General features: G+C 56.4%; 5 protein-coding genes across 7 annotated transcripts; 3 read left to right on the forward strand and 2 right to left on the reverse strand.

Annotated features, from left to right (window-relative positions):
* Window positions 1-35: 35 nt before the first annotated feature.
* SH2D2A (SH2 domain containing 2A) lies at window positions 36-3,775 on the forward strand. Its single transcript, XM_048929000.1, has 7 exons — window positions 36-96; window positions 717-1,056; window positions 1,144-1,233; window positions 1,314-1,479; window positions 1,711-1,854; window positions 2,214-2,690; window positions 2,803-3,775. The coding sequence occupies exons 2-7, from the start codon at window positions 725-727 to the stop codon at window positions 2,929-2,931; spliced, it is 1,338 nt and encodes a 445-aa protein (XP_048784957.1). The 5' UTR covers window positions 36-96; window positions 717-724; the 3' UTR covers window positions 2,932-3,775.
* Window positions 3,776-3,939: 164 nt separating this feature from the next.
* On the reverse strand, window positions 3,940-13,040 carry PRCC (proline rich mitotic checkpoint control factor). The gene is made up of 7 exons (XM_048928999.1): window positions 12,279-13,040; window positions 9,526-9,573; window positions 8,530-9,114; window positions 7,493-7,588; window positions 6,463-6,606; window positions 6,043-6,108; window positions 3,940-5,591 (listed from the first exon to the last, which is right to left on the reverse strand). Exons 1-7 carry the CDS (start codon window positions 12,780-12,782, stop codon window positions 5,505-5,507), a joined length of 1,530 nt encoding a protein of 509 aa, XP_048784956.1. The 5' UTR covers window positions 12,783-13,040; the 3' UTR covers window positions 3,940-5,504.
* An 870-nt stretch (window positions 13,041-13,910) lies between these two features.
* On the forward strand, window positions 13,911-19,616 carry HDGF (heparin binding growth factor). The gene is made up of 6 exons (XM_048929007.1): window positions 13,911-14,260; window positions 18,267-18,343; window positions 18,489-18,627; window positions 18,715-18,897; window positions 18,977-19,182; window positions 19,327-19,616. The coding sequence occupies exons 1-6, from the start codon at window positions 14,174-14,176 to the stop codon at window positions 19,331-19,333; spliced, it is 699 nt and encodes a 232-aa protein (XP_048784964.1). The 5' UTR covers window positions 13,911-14,173; the 3' UTR covers window positions 19,334-19,616.
* A 489-nt stretch (window positions 19,617-20,105) lies between these two features.
* On the forward strand, window positions 20,106-21,236 carry MRPL24 (mitochondrial ribosomal protein L24). Its single transcript, XM_048929011.1, has 5 exons — window positions 20,106-20,375; window positions 20,457-20,552; window positions 20,631-20,734; window positions 20,808-20,938; window positions 21,018-21,236. The coding sequence occupies exons 1-5, from the start codon at window positions 20,193-20,195 to the stop codon at window positions 21,152-21,154; spliced, it is 651 nt and encodes a 216-aa protein (XP_048784968.1). The 5' UTR covers window positions 20,106-20,192; the 3' UTR covers window positions 21,155-21,236.
* On the reverse strand, window positions 21,225-23,699 carry METTL25B (methyltransferase like 25B). Of its 3 annotated transcripts, XM_048929009.1 has the most exons (8): window positions 23,509-23,630; window positions 23,222-23,353; window positions 22,849-23,145; window positions 22,711-22,773; window positions 21,893-22,629; window positions 21,621-21,808; window positions 21,422-21,555; window positions 21,225-21,335 (listed from the first exon to the last, which is right to left on the reverse strand). In XM_048929009.1, exons 1-8 carry the CDS (start codon window positions 23,596-23,598, stop codon window positions 21,315-21,317), a joined length of 1,662 nt encoding a protein of 553 aa, XP_048784966.1. In that variant the 5' UTR covers window positions 23,599-23,630; the 3' UTR covers window positions 21,225-21,314. The 3 variants fall into 3 exon arrangements, with proteins under 3 accessions (XP_048784966.1, XP_048784967.1, XP_048784965.1); XM_048929010.1 differs by lacking the exons at window positions 21,225-21,335; window positions 23,509-23,630 and adding an exon at window positions 23,645-23,699 and having other exon boundaries at window positions 21,347-21,555; XM_048929008.1 differs by lacking the exon at window positions 21,225-21,335 and having other exon boundaries at window positions 21,347-21,555.
* Between the last annotated feature and the right edge of the window lie 52 nt (window positions 23,700-23,751).

A 23,751-nucleotide genomic window follows, 5' to 3' on the forward strand; every position in this document is an offset into this window, starting at 1 on the left:
CGTGGCCCCAGCGTGCAGCTCGCCGCTTCCTGCCCATCACTGTGCTCAGTGCAGCATCAGCGCTGCCCACCCCACAGCCCCCGGGTCCTGGTGGAGGTAGGGGTGAGGGCTGGGAGTGGGCTGGGGGGGTTGTCCCGGGGGTCCGTGTGTTGAGGTGGGAGCAAAAAGGTTGGGAAGCAAGGACTGAAACGGGCACAGAGGGGTTGTTGCCACAATGGATGGCAATGGAGGACAAAGGTGCATGGGGAGCAGGACTCAGTGCTCAGCTCCTTGCTGCGGTTTTGGTGGGCCTTTGCTGCTCCTTTTAGTGCCTCTTTGGATGGGGGACCATTCTGGGTGCACACAGCTCCCAGGTCCTCTCAGCGCTGTGTTAAGGTCCCTGTCTGGTGCTCTCGGCCTTCCAGGACCCCAGTTTGGACAGGCTCGGTCCAGTCCCAGTGACTCAGAGCTGGTGACACAGCGTGGCCATTTCCACCCCCTCGAGCATCTGCTCAGGATTAACTTTGTTTGGCTGAGAGTTGGCGGGACTCAGATGAGCCCTGCATGCATGCAGAGCTGCTGACACACACACAGGGTTGGTTCTTCCCAGAGCTTTGGGTTCCCAGCAGCGCCGTGAGGGTGACCAGGAAGAAACAGGGCAAGAAGCAGTACCCTACGGGGCAGCATGGGGGGCTGCTGGGACCCTCAGCCCGCTCCTTTCTGCAACCCGAGGACAGGTGGCTCCATGGATGACACCCAACCCTTCTTCATCACCTTCAAATGCATCGCTGGAGACAAGGCAGGCAGCATCCAGCCAGGACACAGCACGACCCTGCTGCAGCCCCAGAGTGTGGAGCAGTGTGATGCACGAGGCAGGAGGGGACAAGGGGCAGCGGAGGGCCCCCAGCCCCAGCTGCCCCTTGCTCCCTGCCACGTGCTGCAGGGCTGCTCTCAGCCCAGGGAGGTTGCAGCATCTCTGCGGGCACGCACCAAACTGTGGTTTGAGCAGACACAATTGCATCGGCTGGGGGCCACGGGCAATCTGCCAGCCTGGTTCCACGGCTTCATCAGTCGCAGGTGAGCAAGGAGTTCCCCAAGGGTGATCCTGCACACCCACGGGATGCTCCCACAGGTGAGGGGATGCCCTGGGATCCATTCCTGCAGGGATACAGAACAGATGCTGCAGGATGAGCCGCTGGGCTGCTTCCTAGTGCGTTTCAGTGAGAGCACAGTGGGCTTCGTGCTGTCCTACAGGTGAGGGAGCCCAGCCCAGGGCTATGGGCACGTTCAACCCCAAGCTGTTCCACCACCAACCCCTCTGTCCTCCCCTGCAGGGGCAGAGAGCGCTGCCGACACTTTGTGCTGGACCAGCTGCCCAATGGGCACTATGTGATCCTGGGTGAGCACAGTGCCCACCCCGAGCTGGCCGAGCTGCTGCAGCACTATGCCCATGTTCCCATCCCTCCCTACGGTGAGCTGCTGACCGTGCCACGGGGACAGGTAAGCACGCCTTCTCATTGCAGCAATTAGCTGCTTCGTTAGCCCCAGCAGGACGTGGGAGAAACAGCAGTTTTCCTGCCTCACTGGGGCTGCTTTCTCCAGGGAAATCAGGGAATCCAGGCCAGAGAAATCAAAGCATCACAGCTGGAGTTGGTACTTCATCACCCAACATCACAGCTGGGCCAGTCCTGGCCTCGTGACTGCCTTCCTTTCACCCTTTGCACTTTGCAGGACAAGGTCTGCGGAGTGATGCGCACCCCAGATAGCAGCTCCACATCCCGCAAGGCACCAGCAAACCACCCAGCAAACAGCACCATGGCCAAGCGGGTGCCAGGAGATGGGCAGGCAGCAGAGAGTGGCCCTGAGGAGATAAAGGCAAGGCCTGGGGCATAGAGGTGCTTTCCAGGGCAGCTTGGACATAGCACATGCAAGAGGAAGGAAGGGAGCTGATGGGGTAGGGATGCTGGTGGTCCATGGGGATGCAGCTGGGGTAGGGATGCTGGTGGTCCATGGGGATGCAGCTGGGGTAGGGATGCTGGTGGCCCATGGGGATGCAGCTGGGGTAGGGATGCAGCCAGTCCACGAGGATGCAGCTGGGGTAGGGATGCTGGTGGTCCATGGGGATGCAGCTGGGGCAGGGATGCTGCGGGTCCATGGGATGGGATGGGGATGCAGCTGGTCCAATGGGATCAGCCCCTTCCCCACACTGCCCCCAGCATTCCCTCCCTCTCCAGGCCTCCAACATCCCCCTGCCACTCCCTGCCAAGTTCAGCTCCTCAGCGGCCACCCAGGGACCATGCAGCCGCAACAGCAGCGAAGGAGCAGAAGCCAACAGCCCCTCCACACAGACGCACCTCGAAATCAACCCTGTTGAGATGCTTGATGCCAAGTACCAGCAGCTCATGCGCTTCCACACCTACGCAGAGCCCCACGAGGGCACAGCCCCGCCTGTGGAGCCTATTCCCTTCTATGCCATGGGTTTGGGCTCCAGCCCCAGCACTGAGGCTAACATCTATGCAGAGGTGGCCACGGTGCAACAAGAGCCACCCCGCCGGGGAGCACGAGGCCCTGGATCCCTGCTGGCTCCCACCACATTTCTGCGCTGGCGGTTGTCCCGCAGCCTTTCCAACCAGGGCTTCCACAGAAGGCAGCTGCCAGCGACTCCCATTGCAGGCACCACACAGAGAGCAGCTCCCCGGCCGGCCCTAGAGGTGAGTTTCCATACATCTGCCATAAGGCACAAGCTCTGGTGCAGGACCAAGCTCTCCAGCCCGGCCCTCACCAGGCACCAAGTCACCATCTCACCAGCTTCCCTTCCCACAGATTCCTCCGGCCCCAATGAACTCAGCACTGGAGTTTGATGACCCTGCTTACAGCCCAAGGATGAGCAGCACCAAGCAAGCTGCAGCCCCAGAGAACATTTACGAGCAGGTTTCTAGAGGCCATCCCTAAGGCATAGAGGTAGGGCCATGGCAATGCCCAGCCTCTTGTTGGCACAAGGTCTGCCTGCTCTGCTCTTGCAGGGCAGAGGGAGACCCCTGGACCTTGGAGGCAGTCCCAGGCATACCAGCAGCATCCATCAGCTCTGCGTTGGGATTCACACTGCTTCCCAAACCCTGTTTCAAAGGGGATGAGGAAGAACGGATTTAATTTATCTTCGCAGAAAGAGATTGCTATGAATAGAATCAGGGTGGAGGAAAAGGCTATTAGAGCAGAACCAGATGGGTTTCGAGCAGGGCTGGTGCCATCCATGCAGCATTTCACTGGCTGCAAACAAGCCTGGTCCTGCCAACAGATGCCTTGAGCTCTGCCCTGCTTGCTCAGCCACCGAGCACAGAGCAGCACCAAACCCCAGAACAGAAGATGAGGGTGACACCAAGCCTTCACTGCCCCATTGCACAACCCCAATTCCTTGCTCTGCCCCCAATGTGCAGCAACACAGAGTGTGGTTCTCATCAGCCCTGGTGCAAACACAGCCACAGCAGAAGGGAAAAGCGTGTGAGAGCAACTGGAGACCCAAATTTGGACGCGTTGGAGCTTCAAAAGGAGGACCGAAAAGGAGAACAGAGGTTTTATGCTTCTACCTCTAAGAAAATTGCTTCCGTTTTTCACAAGCCTTCACGTTGTTGCTCGTAAATGCCTAAAAGCAGAGCAAAAGTCAGCAGCGATTGCCATCCTCCTAAGTCCCCTCTAGTGTTAAAAATGAGCAATTACATATGGAAAAGGCAAAAATAAACACGAGGATGTGAACGCTGCCTTCAGCCCCTGGGAGGGATTGGCAGAATGAAGCCAGAGGAGCTCAGACCCACGAAACTGCAGTGGGGAGAAACCTTCCAGGTGCTGCTGCCCCACATTCAGGACACCCGACCCCAACTGCAAACACAGCAGAGGGCAGTGAACCCAACCCACCTCACCTTGTGCCTCACACTGCAAACAGCTGTGGTTTGGTTCATTTAAAAGTTTATTCCTTTATCAAATCTCTTGTCAGAGGATTTCACTGTACATATAAGATATGAATAAATTACTCAACAGTAACTTTATTTTGGTCATTCGGATACTCAAACTTGGCTCTGCAAAGTACTAAAACATCCAGGAAACTAAACTAGAAGTTACATTTCTTCTTTTAAATATTCTAAGAAAGAAATTCTTTCATTGGGGTTTGTTTTCTTGGCTCCTTTTTTAAACAGGCAATGGGAGGAAAAACAACCTCATGGAGTTTCTTCCTAAACCACTCTTAGCTGCAGTTACAACAAATACAACCCTTAGTGGTGGAAATGCGAGTTGAAGAACCAGACCAACTCCCTGCTCCCTTCAGCATCACACAGTGGTGAACAATGAGCTAAGAGAGGTCACAGAGACTTGGCTAAAGATGCACAGGTTGGGGCTGGTGAGGTTGCACGATTTGCAGTCACACCACCTAGTCCTAATACCTCAAATCAATTTAATTCTTTAAAAAGTTAAGGCTGGGACACCGTCTCCTCTTCCCAGCCCAGAGGGTAATGTTAACACTAAAACAGACGTGATGCCTTTATAGGAAACAAAATTCATACAAACGAGCTAAAAAGCTGAAAAATAAATGTACAGTAGGCAGCTTTCGTTGTGCCTGCTCCCAGGAAACTGGGATACTCAGTTCAATAAGCATGGAGATCAGATTGTTACAGCACTGTCGGCCCTGGATCAGAGGGAGGAGGAAGAAGGGGAAAAGGGAAGCAATGTACACACGATCATCAGCTACACCTAAAGGTTCTCAGCAGCAGCTCGTGCTGCCTGAGGTCCTCATTGCTTTCTGCACTCGACACTGAAGTATTTTCACTTCTGTTCCAAGCTCTGATCTGTCACTTTGCTTCTCCTTTGAAACAACAACAACAAAAAATGAGCTTCCCCTCAGCATGGTTTGACATGGACAGGCTGGTGCAGCCAAGAGCAAAAGCAACAACTTGGCCACGTGCACACACACGAAAAAAAAAACAACCATAAAAATCCACCGTCCGTATGAGAGGAGCACAGGATTTACTCAGCCAAAATTCAACAGCCGTGATCGTGTCTCATTGAAAACAACAAACTGAATGAAAAACAACAAACAGGATCGCTCTTGAAAGTGTCTTGAGAATGAAAAATGACACTCTTGAGTCCGAGGAAGGAGCAAAGTGGGACGTGGAAGCTTAGAGAGACTCTGCCTCACGTTCCAGTGACGAGGCTGCTTCAGACGCACGGCCCTGCACCTACAGGACAGCAGCCTTGCACCAGGCACAGCTCCTGCAGCTGCCCTGGGATTGTTGCTGGCTGTACAAAACTGACCTGATTTGAACCTTCCACATTATTGTTTAAGGAGAGGGGAACGATTACAGGTGGAGTTTCAGGAATGGTTCACAAGAAACCTTTTTCCTGACAGGGGAGTAAGTGCAATGTCCTCCCACCCACCGAGCAGACAGCACTCAACGCCAGCCCAGCTGGTCTCCAAAGGCCAGGAGAGGTCTGACACAGTAAGTCACCTGGGACAAGAGCCAAAACATGGGACAGAGGTGTTAGAATCCGTATTTGGCTTGAGTCTGACGTCGACTGAGCTTGTTTTCAGACCACGTGTTTTTCAGTTCCAGTTCTCTTTCCTTCGCCTGCAGAAATCGAGAAGATGAGCATCAGAGCTGAGCATCAGAGCTGCTGCTCAACTGAGTCAGCAGTATTTTACCCTCCTCTGCCCCTGCTGACGGGGATTACAGCGTGCTTCAGCTAGAAGGCTCGTTACAGGAGCTAGCACAATTATCTTGACAGAGGCCTGAATTAATTGGGATGCACAGGCGTTTCATTTATGCTGAAATGCAGCTTCTTTTGTGGGTCGCTCTCAGCAGCTGCTTTCCAACCACACTGCAGCCACGTGGAATTAGACAGGAAGCAATGAGCCTCATAACCAAACACAAGCACACATGCATTGGAGCTGGCTGCAAGGGGCAGGGTGAAGCAGAGCAAAAACCAAGCTGGGAGCTCTGAATCCTCAGGGCCAAAGGGGCAATGCCACCTCCCCCCTCCCCCTTTAATTCTATCTGTGTTGGTTTCCACGCTACTCACCTGATGGATCAGATATGTGATCTGGTGTTTCCTCCTTTGCTGTCCTGTGGGCTGATCTCCTTTTTTCTAGGAAACAAGATCAGATAAACTGTTAAAGCCAGAAAGATGCTGACCCAGAGAGCAAAACGAGACAAGCCCCTGCATAAAGTCAGCTCAAGGAGCATTTGTTTCACCTTAAGGTTGTGGGCAGATTTCCTCAGGCTGTAGCAGATCCTAGCTGGCCTTTACCACCTGCACTGTGTCGTGAGAAGCCCTGCTACTCTCTTATGTATATTTATTTATACGACACAGAAGACAAGGGTCCCTGCTCCCCCTACAGCAATGGCTACAGAGCCTCTAGAACAGCTCCAGCTGTGGTTGAAACAGGAACTGAGCAGGTCTCCAAAACCCCAGTCAGCACTCCTCTCATCCTGTTTGTACCTTGCTGAATGATTTCATGGTTTTCTCCTCTGTTAAGGATTTGGTCAACCACTGCTGGGCTCCACTCAGCTGATCGTCACCTTTGATATCCACAAAATTGATTTCTTCTCTCCCCCGATTTCGCTTGCCTTGCAGCCGTTTGAACTGAAAGAAGGACAGAAACAACTGGAGTTACACAAACATCACACACCAACAACCTGAAACAGCTCAAGGTAGCTGGAGGGTGACCCCCTCTTTGCTCCCCTAGCATGGGACAGGGCACATTACCATACATCTTTCCAGTGAGGAATTTTTTCTTTAGGATAGTTCTGCTTTGCTGTAGATCAGGGTATCTTAAACCACTTAACATTAAGATTACAATCTTTTGGGTTTTTTCCTATGCAGAGGGAAAAACAACATTTACCTTTTGTTTATGAGAAGGCCCTCAGCCTCCTCATTTTAAATGCTAGGAAAACACCTCAAGTTCAACTGCTAACATATCCACCTTCCATAACTGAAATCTCAAAAGCAGAGGTTCCTCAAAGGAAATCAGCACGACACGAGCCACCTTCTGCAGCCCTTGTTCAGCTGACAAGACTGGCATTTTCCAGATTAAATCAACAATGAGAGGCAGTTTTTGCTTCTGTTTAAACAGGTTTTTGAGCTATAGGTCTTGAGCATTTCAACAATGTGAGGCTAGCACTGCCGTGCTAGAGGCTGTACCAAGAAAATATCTGAATGCCCTACTGAGGTAACTTGCCCGCCATATATACTGCTAACAAAACAAAGTTGGGCTAGGTGGGAACAACAAGCATCACCTACTTATACAGCAAGCAAATCCATCAGGAGCAGTAGCCCAACACATTGCTGGAAGGACACTGCATGTCTCCACAGCACAGCACTAAACCCCACGGAACAACAATCCGGTCCAACTCGGCAAGGAGCACTGGGTCGTGCTGGAGGCTCAGGACCGAGGCTGTCAAGCAGGTCCTATGTTCTAGCAGAGCTTAAATGCAAACTCCATAGTGGGATAGATAGTATAAGTGCCAACCGCTTCATCGTCTAGGAAGGAGGAGTCGGTGCTCATCTCCTGTGGCTGTGCCTGTGCTGGTTCCACCTCCTGGTAGTACCCACTGCTGTAGTAATCCTGTGAGCAAAAGGAAAAGCAGTTCGTCACTGCAGCAAAGCAAGATGGATCGTGGGGAAAACAGAGGCCCAGAGATGCGAGATTGAATCCTGTACCTCACCCTGGGAGCTGCTGGTCTCTCAGCCAGGACTATGAGAAGCACAGTGCATTACACACGTAAGGCTGATGGAAGCAGTCATTAATTACACCTCATTACCCTGGCACTACTGAAGAGTGCAGGGCATTTTTTTCCCAATAGCAACTCAGCGGTGTTGAATTGCTAGAAACAACCTGGCTTCATATACCAGCTCTGGCACTCCATGGTTCAGCACCCTGACAAGAGCAGGGGCAGTTCTGCTGGGGCATTTTACAATGAGTGCAGCCATTAAAGATTTATCCCACAAAGAGCTTCTATGGCTCTCGTGCCAGAAGAACCCAGCTGTATTATCACAGAATGAATCATAGAATGGCCTGGGTTGGAAAAGACCTCCAAGATCATCAGTTCCAACCCCCTGCTGTGTGCAGGGTCGCCAACCAGCAGACCAGGCTGCCCAGAGCCACATCCAGCCTGGCCTTGAATGCCTGCAGGGATGGGGCATCCACAACATCCTTGAGCAACCTGTTCCAGTGCTTCACCACCCTGAGTGAAAGACTTCCTCCTAATATCCAACCTAAACCTCCCCTGTCTCACTTTAAAACCATTCCCCCTTGTCCTGTCACCATCCACCCTCATAAACAGCCATTCCTCTCCTGTTCATACGCTCCCTTCAAGTACTGGAAGGCCACCATGAGGTCTCCCCAGAGCCTTCTCTTCTCTAAACAAGCCCAGTTCCCTCAACGCTTCTCCCATCAGAGAAATGCTGTGGATCTCCACTCCTCCTTCCAGAGACCACAGGTTGGAGTTTCACAAGCCACAGCCTGCTTCCCTAACCAACACAAAGCCTCCCCTGTTCCAGACCCACCTGATAATACGCGTCAGTCCCGCCGGCATCGCCGTAAGCAGGGAACTGGCCATAGGGCTGACTGTCGTAGTCTTCTCCGGATTTGGGCAGCCAGTTGTGATGAGTGGCACTGGAGCCCATGCCAGTTTTGAACTCCAGAGGAGCATTGGCAGCAGCATCTTGGAACTGCGGCTCTGGTTCCGTCCCAGGTGGCGGCTCCTCCGAAACCACCGGGCTTGAGTACATGTACGCCTCAGCAGCGACAACGCTGGGCTCGCTCCTGTCGGACAAGGAGAAGTAGTTCTCTGGCTCGACCTCTTCGTCGCTGTCGTCCTCCTCCTGTGTAATCTGCTTGGTTACCTGGAGGGCAGCGCTCTTCGCAGCAGCTTTGATGGCAGAGGGAGAAGGAGTTGTGGCTACGGCCGGCTTAGACGGAGGTTTTGTTTTGGAGGACGAGGTCGGGGCCTTTGCAGGCTTCGACTCGGAGGCGTTGTCGGCTGCTTTCCTCGAGAAAGCGTAGGGCAAAAGTAACCGATTGGTCTCTTTCACTGTCAAGTTTTTGGGTTGAGGAAGCAGAGCGGACAAGCCAGAGCCCTCGCCACGTCCCTGGTGAGTTTCATGCGGGGCAAATGGTTCATAGAAATAAGAGAAATGAACGAGACCATTTAGTTTCCCCTGACTCCCTGCCAATTATCTCCTCCGATTCTAACGGCATTAATGGGTTTCCCATTGCTCAGCACAATTGCTCGCCACTTCCAACACTTTCTTGCACAAAAGGCTTGGTGGGACTTATAAAGGAAAAACTGGTACTTGCAAATACCCATCTACTTCTCACATGAATACCTATTTTTGCCAAAATTTAAATGTAGGAAATCTCACCCAAAAAGGATTCGACACCCCAGGAATTTTATACTCTGAAGGCCCTGTGCTGAATGGGTTTACAGTTGCAGAAACCCAACATCTATCACATGCTGATTTCCCGTGCAACTTGTTTAATTCAATACGCCAGAGACTCACCTGAAAAATATTTTTCTTCTTTGCTGGTTCATCTTCCTCTGAATCTGACTGAGAAAGAAAAACAGAGCTCAGCACAACTCGAGACAGTAAATAACAGTGACCACCCCTGCTTGGTGACTTGGTAACATTCAGTTTGAAACAGCAGAGGATCACAGCACTGCAGGGCTGGGTTCAACCTGCCAAAAACCACAGTGAAAGAGCAACAGTGGGCTGTTGTCAGGCTCTTTCACAGCCTTGCTGATGCATCAGTGTCAGGACAAAAAGAGATAGGAGAGATCCGGGAGATCACTGAGCTGCCCACAGCAAGCAGGGCTGCAGTACCTGTCACTGTGTTTAGCAGCAGCTGAGCCTGCTGTGGTTTGAGCAGAGAAAATAAGCTGCATTCCACTGTAAAAACTGAAGCTTTGCAAACAAGTCAGCATTACCTCTTATCATCTCACCGGAGCAACACATCCGCAGTCAAAAAGTAATCTCCAGCTTGAGTTCATTTACCCAACTTATGGGACAAAAAAGGATTCACTCATTCAAAACTCCCAATTTTCAAGGTGGCTTCTTCATGTTGCTCTAAAGCAAAGTGGGTGGGCAGAGATACTCCACATATTTGGCTCCTGCCAGAAATTAGCACTTAAAAGTATCTGAGCTGCTGGCTCACAATGAAGTCACAGGAAAATCAACCTACAGCGAGGCAAAGAACACAAACCACCCAGCAAAAGGTCAGCGCTCCCTTTCAAAGAGACAGACAGCACCACATTAACAGAGGGGAAGCACAAAACCCACACAGAGTGTAAAAATTCACTGTGGAGATTAATAGGAGATTATTCACAGTAACTTTGGAGTTGTTAAATATCCATTAAAAACTTGAGCGTAAGGTCTGGTCATCTCTGCCATCAGAAAAGGCCCCTGACATCTTTATCATCTTACTGCTTTGCAGAGCACTTTAAATAGATTACAGGAAACGAGGTCTTCTGCCAGTTTACTATCTAAATTATAAAACAGGACAAAGAAAAAAGAACACACATAAATAAATGCAAGTCAGAGTTGCAATAAAACCAGACCGCTGTATTCAGGAGAGATGAGACTGCCCAGGAGCATTTCCACAGGTGCAAAAAGAAAGGGACAGAAAGGACTGTAAAGAGAAAAGGATGAAATGGGGATTCTGCCTCAGGCAAAGGGGCTTCCAGGAAGCACCAGGACCAGCTCTGTCTCAGGGACTTTTCTCTCAGCAACATGCATTCACCATCCTGATGACCTGCAGGTGCTTCTGTTCAAAGCCAATTTGCTGAACACAGAAGGTGGAGGACAGGGAGGAAAAGGAAAAAAAATCTCCTCATATTCATTTCAGTAATTGTAAGGGCAGCAAGGAAGCTAAGAGCCTGAGTATTTGTATGAAGTGCTGCAAAGAAATGAGTAAGCAAAAAGTGGGTAGCAGGGAATGGTCTGTACCTATGCTGCTTGCCATACATCCTCCTGCTTGGTACACGTGGAGCATACAAGCATTTAAGATCAGGCAGAAGATTGGAGATAGGCAGCAAAAAGGCCACAGGGCCTTGTTCACATTAAGTCACCACGTATTTTTTCTCCCGTCCCCTGCAAAAAGCAAACCTCCCCTGCTGGGAAGCTCAGCTCAAACGGACCAGGACCTGCATCTGACAGCAAGCAGCACATTGCCTGCCAACAAAGCCAACAAGAAGCACGTTCTGCTTCTCAGCAGTCAGACACGTTTAGCTGCTACACCTCCGTAGCATTTCAGGAGCTGTGCAGGATTTGCCAAAGGAGGCTGGCTGTTGGTCTGGGGGCAGCCGGTGTCCTTCTCACCCTTCCTTCCCTGCAGGCTGCTGCTCCAGCAGAGCGAGATATGCTGACTTCATCTCAGCTCCCACAGGCCTCGATGCTGGCAGTCTGCTATTCGTTGGCACTGCTGATAAATCCATAACCATGAAACCTTTCCCTCAAGCTGCTTGTCCCTGTGGAAACGACCCGAACTTCGCAGTGCAGCTCCCTGGAGCATGCACAGCATCACGACACTCCGAGTGGGACAGAGAGCAGCTCTCTCTGCGCCCCAGCACTGCCATAATCCTCCCAAGACAGAGGCTGATTTCCTTTGACACGAAGGACTCAGGGTCACCAAGGGGTTCCAGAGTGCCACCAGCGTCCACAGGGAGACAAGAAGGGGGATGAGGACCCACATCTCCCTTCACATAGTCACAGCTTGCTTTGGCTTATGGCCAGCTACCTGGATTTGGTGCTCAAGAACTACATAAGGCATCGGGAAAACATCAACTAAAAAAGCATGAGTTGAGATGGAAGTGAATACCTACAGGCCTGGTGGACACCTGAAGCCTTCAGACAATCAAACAATACATTGTCAGGAAGATCTACTGATGTCAAAACAAAGAGAGAGTATGAAGAGAAATTCAGGCTTGTTTGGGATGCCCCTAAGAAGGCCATACAGCTCTAAAGCAATGCACTGACTTCAGCAATAAATAAGACTGCAGATCATCTGGATTCAGGTGCATTACAGTTATAAACATGGTTACTATCTCAGTTTAATTCTGCAAAGTGCTTTAGGATTAGGTCTGGCGACCCGGACAGATCTCTCCAGATGCCACAACCATGGCACCAGGCAGGCTGTGGTGCCTGGCTGCCCCGCCAGGCACACAGCACCGCGCTTCACGACCTAACGATGCCTGGAGAGCACAAAGCAGAGCTCAAGGGCTGACCCCCCTTCTCAGCGGAGCTTGTCTCATACTCACATTTCCCTCGTGCAGCTCGGGTGCTACGATCTTCACCGGCTCCGTCCTCTTCTTTGGCTTGGGGAGTCCCAGGTCCCCCCCAGCGCTGGGCAGAGCGGCGGGGCCCGAGGCGGGCGGGGACGGGCCGGAGGCCGAGGCAACGTTCCGTGGGGGCGGCAGGAGGAGCCCCCCTGGCCGGGGCTGCTCCCCGCTGCCGGCGGATGGCTCGGGAGGGCCGGGGGCCGGGCTCGGGGCGGGCGGAGGGGGGCCGAAGCCCCTCACACCGGGCGGTGGGCCCATGAGGAAGGGCGGGGGAGGCAATAAGGGGAATCCGCTGCCCTGGGAGGGTGGGGGGGGCAGCGCGGAGGCTTTGGGGGGAGGAAGGGAGGCAAAGAGCCCCCCACGGGCCGGGTGTTGCGGGACCGGGGAGTCATGAGGCGGAGTGTTGGGGGCTTCCACCTCCTCGTCCGCGGCCTCCTCCGCCTCGCTGTCCTCCTCGCTGCTGGCATAGGCCACTAGAGACATGGCCACCCGCGGAGGGCAGCCCTGGGCGGGCGGCAGCCGCTACGCGAGGCCGAGGATCCGCCCTCTGGGCTAGGCCGCGCCGCCGCCGCGCTTTCAGCGGGAGCAGCGGGGAGGAAAGAAAGGAGCGGGCCGAGGCTACGCCGCCATGGCAGCCCCACCCCGCCCAGCGGCGGCGGCAACGGGGACTGGGGAGGCGGCTCGGGGAGCCGGCAGGTCGGCTCCGCGTCTGCCGCCGCGCTCCCAGATAATGGCCGCCGGCCGCGCTCCCCCTCCCTCAACCGTTGCGGCGGGGTCGCTAAAACTACAACTCCCGGCAGCTCCTGCGCGCCGCCCGCCGCCAGCCTCCCAGCGCGCCTCACCACAAAGCCTCACGGGAAACGTAGTCCGCTAGCCGCCCGCGGGGACCACCGCTCCCGGCGTGCACCGCGAGAGGCGCCGCGCGGCGGAGAGAAGGACGCTGACATGGCGGCGGGGAAAGGCCCAGAAGCATTCGCGGCACCGAGGGAGACCGCGATGGGGTTGGGAGGTGCGGGAAGGGTGCACAAAGAGAAGCTGGCGAACGGAGTGCTCCGCGCTACCGCTTGAACGAGCCCTGACTGCTTCTGCGCGGCCACAAAGCGCCCACAAATGGTGGCGGAGCCGCGTGCTCAACGCTGGCCTACAGCTCCCAGCATGCCCCGCGCCAGCCGCCTTGCCAGGGCTTACAGCGCAGCGCCGAACGGGACTGCAGCTCCCAGCATGCACCGCGCGGGGCCTGCGCGGCTCACGGGGGCCTGTGGGTAGCCGTGGCGGTTGGGGCCCGTCCTTATTATCCCATTCAGTTCTATGACGCTGCCTTGGCTGGCCACGGTGCCAACCCAGTGCGTTCCCACCAATGGGGTGATTTAGCGACACGGAGACACGTTCCGAATCTTTTTAATTTATTTGGGTTCCCATCTCTACCGCACCACCACCATCTACTCCCCTCCCTCTCCCCACCGGTGGTAGCGCCTCACCTCCGCGCATGCGCAGCCCAGCGCGCGCCAGGCCGATCGCCGAGCGCATCCACCGCGCTGCTGCCGCGGGGGGGGGGGGGGTTATGCGGGGGTGGGGGGGGAAGGGCGCGATTGAATTCAAACCCAAACAACCGCACGGGGCCGGGGCCGCCGTACCGCGCCGCTCCCAGATCGGGCCGGGGCCGCCCCCCCCCCCCCCCCGCACCGCGTTGCGGTGGGGGCCGCCCGCACCACCCTCCGTGCGCTGCTCTCCCTCCTTCTTTCTCTCTCTCTCTCTCTCTCCCTTTCAACCCCCCCCCCCCCTTTTTTTTTGTGTGTGTGTGTTTTTTTTTTTTCCTCCCGCCGCCTTCCCGCTCCCAAACTTCACGCCGGGCCCCCCCGCGGCCCGCAGCCATCATGTCCCGCTCCCACCGGCAGAAGGAGTACAAGTGCGGGGACCTCGTCTTCGCCAAGATGAAGGGCTACCCCCACTGGCCCGCCCGGGTAAGCGGGGGCGGGGAGGGGAGGGCAGGGGACCTACGTTATTTTAGGATTTAATTTCATTCTATTTTATTCTTTCTGTTGTGTTTTTTTGTTTTTTTTTTCTTTCCCCTCTTCCATTTTGCCTGACCCTCTTTTCGTTCCACTCGATCCTATCCCCGCGTTTTGCCCGATCCCATTCTGCCCCGTTCCATCCCCTCTGTTTCATTCCCCCATTCCTCTCGGGAGCAGCCACCCTCCAGCCGCTCTCCCCCCTTCCCCTCCATTCCCCCTATGGCCGCAGGTGTGCGCGGAGGTTCTCCACGTGGCCCCTTCACCCCCCCCCCCCCCCCCCCCCCCACCGTTGCGTGACCCCGGGGCCTTTTGTGGGGGTCGGGAGGGTGGCGAAGTTTCACGGCCTTACTTGTGGGCTCCCCCCCCCAACCGGTATCACTCTGCCCCTTTATTTGAGGGAAGCAGCACCGAGGGGAGCCCATCCTACAGCTTTCCACCTTCATTCCTCCCCCCAGGCCTGGATCCAGCCTTGGGCCCCCAGCACCGCTTCCTTGCCTCCATCCCCCCCCCCCTCCCTCCAGGCCGTGGCTCCTTGTTGTAGGGCTCAGAATGGCGTGGGTTCCCTCCCCCCAGCCAACTTTGGGTCGGTTTATGGTGGTTTTGTTGGCCAGGCTACGCGGAGAGGCACTCAGTCAGGCAGCGGCCTGGCAGCACGCAGCCAAAGCGGCCATGGGGAGGAGGGGCAGCCTGCATGGGCCCTGTCTGCTCCAGCCCTGTGGGGGAGGAGGACCAGGGGGATCCGTGAGGACATCACACAGGGCCTGGAGCTCACATCACCAAGCCAAGGCCTTTCTGCAGCCTCACACCAGGCCGGACTCCTGCAGCCCAAATTAGCACAGGCCAAGGCGGTCGCTTGGGTTTCAGCCTCCATGGCTGCTCTCGGCCTGGTCTTATAGGGACACAGCCCTGGGGCCCACACCGGCCCCTCTGCAGGACTGAATCCCCTGCCCTCCCTGACCCCATCACTTGCCCTGGCAGCGTGGGCAGAGCCATGACTAATGGAGACGCTCCTGTCCCCTCCAGCCACTCGTTGGGGTTTTTTGTTTTCCGGCTCCCGGAATATGAAGCAGGTGTGGCCGGGAGGTGGCAGCTCCTTCCCCTCCCTGGGGAAAGGAGAGGTGCTGGGGCTGTTTTTTTTTTGCCTAGTGCATGCTTTGGGGGCTGCCCCCTGAAATATAAGTGCTGCAAGCACCGAGCGTGTTCCATTGACACCCATATGCAGAAAGCTCTCAGTGTGGCCTGTATGGAGAGGCTGCATTGGAGGGGAAACTAAGGCACTACAGCTGGGAGGTGGTACCAGCAGTAAGGACAAAGCAGTAAGGACACCCTTATGCTGTTCCTACAGGGTCCTTCCCAGCACCTTTCTTGCTCGCAGGCCATTATTGTCAGTTGCTTGGGTCAGATGCTGCCCTAAGGCTCTGCTCCCATCACTGGGTATTGGGTGTGGGTGGGGGCTGTGTGTGCTTGGATGAGGCCCTCCTGTGCTGGCAGCAGGAGCTGAGACTGCCCCAGGGGGACAAGAGAAACCTGTGGGGCTGTGCCTGGCGTCATGCCACTGAGATGCAGCAGTGTCTCTTAGGACATGGGATGCATGAGCACTGCCTCCCTGTGGTCTCAACTGGTTAATCCCCCCTTCCCCAACCTAGTCACAATCCTGTTTCCATCACTGGGGAAACTGAGGCAGAAACCAGCGGCTGCCGGGTCTCTGCATGTGTTGTCCCAGGCTCCGGGCACTGGTTACAAAGTCCAGGTGCCAAGGTTCAGTGCAGAGTCCGTGTGGGGTACGTGCTTGTCCTGCCCTAGCTGTTCTCCAGAGCTGTCCCTCCTGTCCCACCCCCTTGTTTTGGGCCCCCCCTGGGTTCCTGTGCAAAGAACAGGCTGGTGACACCATGGCACCCCATCCTGACTTATAGCAGACTGGGATGGACAAACAGACATTGGTGCTATGGCAGAGCACCATGTGGGCTCCAAATGGTGAAGGGTTTCCCGACAGGCCCAGCACCCACCTGTGCTGTTGGCACCCAGTCTGGCTATCTCGACGACACCCCCTTATCTCCCTGCCCCTGCTTCTTCCCCACCCGCTGCTGTGAGTAGAGATGTTTTGGGAGGGTTGGGTGAAAAAAGGCAGATAAGAGGCTGCCACCCGTTGGATCCCACCCACGATGTGAATCCACGCCCTTTCTGGTTACCTACACAGTGTCCAGAAATCCATGGGGTCCCTGCTATAGGCTGCATTGTGCTGCTTTACCCAGCCACGACCTTGGCCAAGGACGGATCCTGGTACATGGATGTGGCCACTGTGTACCACAGGGCTCTGGGACAATAGGGTCCCTGTCCCTGCTGGGGGATGTCCCACAGACTGAACTCTGGGGGCTGAGCCACTGTGCACAGCACCACGTGCACAGCCTCTCTTCAGGGATGGAGGTATTAAAAATATCTGGTCCTGCCTGCAAGGCATTGCGGCCCCACCAGAGCTGTATCTGTACCGTGTTATCCTCAGCAGGGTGAAGTAAACCTGTAAAGGGCCCTTTTGAATGGGAAAAGTTGAAGCCATTGGGGTGGCAGAACCGGGATATTCCCACAGGAGTGGGGAATAGATGGGTCCTCGCCTGGACCCACTCCCCTTGGAGCTGATGGGGCTTTTGGTGCCACTGCTGAGGAGAGACCTGTGGAAACGTGGTCTGTGTCTGAGTGTCCTGCAGCGTGGGGCTGGGCAGGCTGGCCAGCTGCCCTCTGAATCAGATTTTCTCCTCTGCCCCATCAGCATTGTGGGCGAGGGTCCAGCACCATGGTGTGAGGCCAAGCTCTGCACTGTCAGGAGCCACTCACTCCATCCCTGCCCCAATTTCTCTGCTGTGTTTGTAAAATGGAGCTGGGAACAGAGGGCTCCCACACATGGAATGTGTCCTTGCGGCCAGGAGTGCTGGATGGAGACATCCCATCCCTCCTGGGCACCCCCAGCCCAGGGCTGTGCCAGCACTGTCACCCGGTGCAGCCCTGTACCTCAACTCTTGGACTTCTCAGGATATTTCCAACAGAACCCCCTCTGCCAGCTCTGGCATTGAGTGCTGCAAGTTGCTCCAGGGCCACGTCTGAGATGTGCCAGGAGGAAGGAAACAAACAAAAAAACACAACCCACTGGCAGCCCCGTGGGAGCCCCACACCAACATGGCACCTGGGGAAACTGAGGCTCAGCACTGATGTCTGGCAAAGGTCGTGCCATGAGTCAGCAGCACGCTGTCAGCAGGACACAGCACTGGAGCCAGCAACCTCACCCTGCCACCCTTCTCCGCTTCGAGACCCCCCACCCTACTTCTCTCCTTCCACCTCCCTTTGAGGCTTCCTTGGGAATTTATGGCTGCGCTCATGCTGGCTCAAGCCGGGGTTATTTTTAGACTCTATAAAAAGCTGCCAGAGCCACTTTGCGCTCCGCTCCCGCGTGGTGCACTGGGAATATTCACGCTTGGTGAATTGGCACCTGCTGGCGGGGCCGTGCTGGCTGCTCGCCGAGTTGGGGGCTCGCAGAGCTCCAGGCGAGCTGGGGTGTTTTGGCCGCTGCCACAAGAGCTGGGTTGGAGCTGTTCCTCCTGCGTGCAGCCACGATTTTGCTGAGCTAAATGTGTCTGAGCCAGTCTAGACAAGAGCTTACAGCGACCGCTTCTCGCTGTCCCCTCCGGTGCCCGCAGTGCTGCCACAGGGATGCAGCTTCACATCGGGCTGTGTGATGCTCAGGCTGGATCCAGGTGCAGTGGAGTGCCCGTCCAGCCCAAGGCTGCCATAACCTTTGTGTTATCTGCTGGTTTTTGCCCCTGGTGCTGCTGGCTGCTGGGTGAATTCCTGAGGAATAAGGCCAAAAGGTGGCACACAACGGCCCATATACCCGTGTTCTAAGCGGTGGGTGATGTCCCGTCACTGTGCCCTCCCCAGCCCTCACCCCTTTCTCCATGTCATACAGATCGACGAGATGCCAGAAGCTGCAGTAAAATCCTCCTCCAACAAATACCAAGTCTTCTTCTTTGGGACCCATGAAACGTGAGTGGAGCCGTGGTGCATGTGGGGGATGGGGTCAGTGGGGTCATAGATGGGACCCACTCTCTGTGGTCTGGGTCTCTGTGGGTGCCGTGATGCCAATGAGGTCCTTCCCAGCTGCTGTTACTCATTGCTTCCCCCTGAGCAGGGCATTCCTGGGGCCCAAAGACCTCTTCCCCTATGAAGAATGCAAGGAGAAGTTTGGGAAACCCAACAAAAGGAAAGGGTTCAGTGAAGGTTTGTGGGAAATAGAGCACAACCCAACTGTCAAAGCCTCCGGGTACCAGGTAGGTGACATCCCTCTGTGGCCACCTCCTGCCCTGCTCTCTGGGTGTCCTGTCCCACCCCTCTAAGCCCCCCATGTCCATTGGCAGCCCACCCAGAAGAAGACCTGCTCTGAGGACGCTGAGCCAGAGCAAGAGCCAGAGGGTGATGGGGAGAAGAAGGGCAACGCAGAGGGCAGCAGCGATGAAGAGGGGAAGCTAGTGATTGATGAGCAATCCAAGGAGAAGAACGAAAAAGCCGGGATCAAGAGGAAAGCAGAAGATGCTTTGGAGGTAGGAAGGGGATGGAGACATGGTCGGGGGGCACTGGGGCTGGGCTGAGCCTGGGCTGAGCCTATCTCTCCCTACCCAGGACTCCCCCAAGCGCACCAAGGAGATGGAGGGGCAGGAAGCAGAGAAGAAGATAGACAACGAAGAGGCCCCCAAGGAGGAGCCGAAGCCCAACCCAGCCGAAGGGGAGAAGGAGAAGAACAGTGATGCTGCCAGCGTGCCAGACGCCAATGAAGCCAAGCAGGAGGGCAAGGATAAGGCAGAGGAGGTCAGAGACCACAAGGAGAGGTGAGGGCAGTGAACGGGGTGATCCCAGTCCCCAAAATGCAGGCTCCCTTCTACCCATGTGGGCAATGGGGAGCAGCCCTGGCAGCAGGGTGGGAGTCCCAGTGCCATGGGGTCCATCACTGTGTCTCTTCTTGACCATTGCAGCCTGTAGTGGCCTCCCTGGCGAGCTGATCTCCCGCTGTCCCTTCCCTGCTGGGCTCCCAGGGTGTTGCCCCATCTCACCCTCGTCACGTCCACGGCTCCGGAAACGAGAAACAAACAGAAAATGAAATTAAAAAAAAAAAAAAAAAAAAAAGAAATGAAGAGAAACCCAGTAATGAGAACCCCTGAACCGACCTGCATCTCCTGGCCCTGCTGTCGTGGGGCGCATGCTTTGTATTAGTGATTTCTAGGGGGCTGATCAGTTGATTTGAAATAAAAGCGATTCATGCCTTTTTAAAGTGCTTCTGCCTGCATTTCCCGCTGGGGGTGTGGGCCCCATGCCTGCTGTGGGCCCCTTTGGGTCGTTTTGTGTTCTTGGTGCCAGCAAGAGTCCTGAAGGAAACGCAAATGGGAATGGAGGTGAACTGGAAGAGGGGAAAAAACTGAAGGGAGGCAATGGGAGCCCTGGGCTGCTGCCTTGACTCCTGGGGAGCCGTGGGGCTGGAGCTGTAGTAGAAAATGCACCATAGACGGAGCTGGGCTCGCAGCCGCCCTGCCCGCTGCTGCTTCACTCGAGCCTCTCCGTCCTGGACCTATTATGGGGCAATGGGGGCCGTGGGAGGCGGCTGGAACTACAACTCCCAGCGTGCCCCGCGCGGCATCCCACGTGGTTCCTCCGCCCAATCGTGGCTGCTCCCGCGATGCACCGCGCCAGAGGCGGGGAGAGAGGCGCAACTCCCGGCGGGCGCTGCGGTGTGGGCGGGAAGGGAGGGAGGGGCGGACGGACAGACGGACGGAGGGGGAGGGGCGTGGTGGGGAGGGCAGCGCTGCGGGTTCGACCCCGGTCCGGTGCCCTCAGCCCCGGCACCATGCGCTTATCGGCTCTTCTGAGCCTGGCAGCCCGGCCTAAGCTGCCCAAGGATTACCGACACGGCACCTGGCGACCCGGCACCGTAGCCGAACGCATCCGGAATCCCCCGGGCCTACGCCGCAAGAAGATCTTCGTGGAACCCATCAGCAGGGAGGATTGGAAGGTGTTCCGCGGTGATACGGTGAGCACACGGCACAAAGCCCGGGGTAAGTGAATGGGGGAAGCCTCGCTGAACCCCTACCTTCCCTCCAACCCTGTGCAGGTCCAGGTGCTGACCGGGAAGGATGCGGGGAAGCAGGCGATGGTCACCCAAGTTGTACGTGCCCGTAACTGGGTGGTGGTGGAAGGGCTGAACACGGTGAGTATCGAGCGTGGAGGTGACCCCAGATGCATCCCAATGGGCGCAGAGCAGCCGTAACCCTGCCCTGTCCCGCAGCATTACCGCTATGTCAATAGGAATGCCAAGTACAGCAGCACCTACATTGCCAGCGAGGCTCCACTGCTGCTCAACCAGATCTCCTTGGTGGACCCTGAGGACCGGTAATTCGCACGGGGAGCTGGGGAGCCCTCTGCTGGCTTCAGTGCTGACCCTCTCACATCCTGTGCCCACCAGGAAGCCAACAGAGGTAGACTGGAGGTACACAGAGGAAGGTGAGCGTGTCCGTGTCTCGCTACGCACCGGCCGTATCATCCCTCTCCCTCTGCGACAGCGCTGGGATGGCATCGTTCCTGAGCAGTGGATCGGTGAGGGGATGGGGGATGGCTGTGAGCTGCAGCATCCAGAAGGTGCTTGGAGGCTCAGCTCTGTCCCCTCCACCCCCAGATGGCCCCAAGGACACATCGGTAGATGACGCACTGGATAAAACCTACACGCCATCCCTGAAGACCTTTGAGGAGGAGATCATGGACGCCATGGGGATTGTGGAGACACGTAGGGCCAAGAAGTCCTACTGGTACTAAATCCTACTTGAAACCTGGCCTGAAGCTGTGTTCTGTGCTCCAATGGCAGCAGCTTGCAATAAAGATGCCCCTTTATTTTTCATGGCTGTGATGCTTTTTGGCAGCTCTGGGTCACGCTGACAGGATGCAGACTATCCTGCTATGCCTCCTCCCCTCCTGCTCACTCAGTCCAAGCCTTGCGCTGTGTAAAAGCAAGTTTTATTGTAGCTCGTGCCTCATAGCCAGCGACTGGGCTCAGCCCTGCCCCTGCCCGCCTCCACCCCTCACCATGTCTTCATCCTCACGGATGTCCTTGTCCAGGCCTGATAGCACAGCATCCAGTGGCACCCGTGCAGCCACCAGCACCAGGTTGCGTGGGGAGAACCGGGGGTTGAAGAGGGGCACGAGGGCACATTGGAAACCTGTGGACAGAGGGACAGTTGGCACCTGCAGCTCCCTGCAGCTCCCCCACCCCGGCAGCACCCACCTTGCTCCCGCAGGTACAGTAGGCGATCAAGCAGGATGAGGGTCTCCACCAGTGGGGCCAACAGCAGCACCAGGCTGAAGAAGGCAACCACCTTGTGCTGCTGACACAGCATGGCGCACACCGACTCTGAATCCAGAGGCACAGCAGCTGAGTCCAGCCCCACAAGGGACAGCCCCAGCCGGGCGTACCTGTGGGATAAAGCCATGCCAGTCCCACAAGTGCCCAAGGAGGATGCCAGGAGGGGATCAAAGGGGAAGCGACCCCATACGCACTCAGGGAAGCTGAGCATGTGGGCTTTCTTCATTGTCTGCACTCCCAGGTGCTTTTTGCTGGGATCAGCTGCCTGGATGAGGGTCTCCAGCACAGCACGGTAGCAGTGAATGCGCAAGCATTTGCTGTCCCTGTGCAGCCGCTCTGTGTATTCCTCCACCGCATGGCATGCAGCCTCACGAGCCCGGTAGGACAGCGTGTGACCTGGCAGCCCAGCCACCCAGGCGCTCAGTGGGTAGCCCGGAAGGTTGGAAGCAGTTGGCTCAGGGCACGTGGAGAGTTTCATATAACAACAAGCTGCTGAGGTGACAGCAGCCACCTGGGGGCTGCAGGCGAAATGACGCAGGAGGGCCACGCTGAGGTCCCCGCAGGCATGAAGCCCAGTCAGCAGTACCTGCTCGCTATCCACAGGCCATGCCAGTGGATTCCTGGCAGCGAGGGCTGGCCCTGGAGTGGGGGCAAGCAGGAACTCTTGCCCAGGTGCCTGAGGGTCCAGCCAGCCAGCCACGTGTTGAGGGCATCGGGGACAAAGGGATGCAGGATCTGTAGTGTCTCGGGCTGCGTTTGGGTGGTGTTGGGAAGGTGGCAGCCTCCTACTGTCACCCCGTGCCCGGGCTTTCCCCAGCTCCCGCAGCAACTCCTGGTCAAAGTGCTCTGCCAGGCTGACCAGGCGGCCGTCACCCTCCACAGCAGTGACGGACAAGCCAAGACTGAAGGCCAGGAAACGGGAGAGATGGCCCTGGGGGGGGACAGGAGGATAAGGAGACGTGCTTGTGCGGGAGACATCCCTGAGGATCACCTCACAGCAGCCCCTTCCTACCTGCCCTGCACCCACGTCCACCACACGTTCACAGCCGGTGGCCTGGCTCAGCCGCTGCAATACCTGTGAAGAGAGGGGACCGTGGGTTGACAGAGAAGCTGTGAGGTGACACCAGGGGGGGAAAACTGGGACACCCACCTTGCCCAGGCACCAGATCTCATGCTGCTTCTTGGGCTTGACGTGACGGCGCAGAAGTGGGTGTAAGTGGGGGCTTTGGCAGGGCGGGCGTGGGGCATCCCCCAGCTGCCCACGGGGGAAGGAGAGAACACGGACAGCAGTGGTGAAGGCCAGCAGGGAGAGTGGCCACACCGTGCCCTGCCCCACCATGCCCCCAGTCCCCAGCAGCATGGCTGCCAGCTGCGGGGGGTCTGCCACTTCTAGTGCTGTCTGCCAGGTTGGTGGGAGCTTTGCCCACAGCCCCTCAGTGAAGAAGTCCTGTGGGGAGTGAGAGTTGCTGGACACGGGGCTGGGGACATGCTGGGGACATGGAGGACACGCTGGGGACACTCACAATGATGTAGGAGTCAAGGAGGGGTCGGTAAAGTGACAGGAGGCGGACGATGTTTGCTGCTCGCTGCTGTTCCCAGTGCAGGGGGGGACAGGGGGCACCTGCCATGGCTGTGATGTCACGCTGTGATGTCACCTGAAGGTGTGATGTCACTCAGAGACCCCTACTCTGGGGGTATGACATCATCCAGGGATGCCAACCCCCTGCCTGTCCATGACCTCAAAGAGCCACAACATCCTTCAGTGCCATGCCACAGGGCTGTGACACCATTCATAGCCACAGCTCTTTACCTGCACCCGTGACATCACAGATCCGTGACACAACAGGGTCGCGATGTCATGAGATAAGCCAAACCCCCCACCCAGGTACTGCAGGGCCATAGAGACGCCCCTCCCGCGGGCCAGAGCGGCCCCATGCGCCACTCACCGCCCGGCCCCTCCGCGTTCCCGCCGCGCATGCGTAACCGATCGCTGGGCGTCCAGAGAGCATGCGCAGTTTTGCCATCACCCCACTGCGCAGGCGCACGGGCTGCG

This window comes from Lagopus muta, chromosome 29 (assembly GCF_023343835.1).
Source record: "Lagopus muta isolate bLagMut1 chromosome 29, bLagMut1 primary, whole genome shotgun sequence".
Classification (NCBI taxonomy): Eukaryota; Metazoa; Chordata; class Aves; order Galliformes; family Phasianidae; genus Lagopus; species Lagopus muta.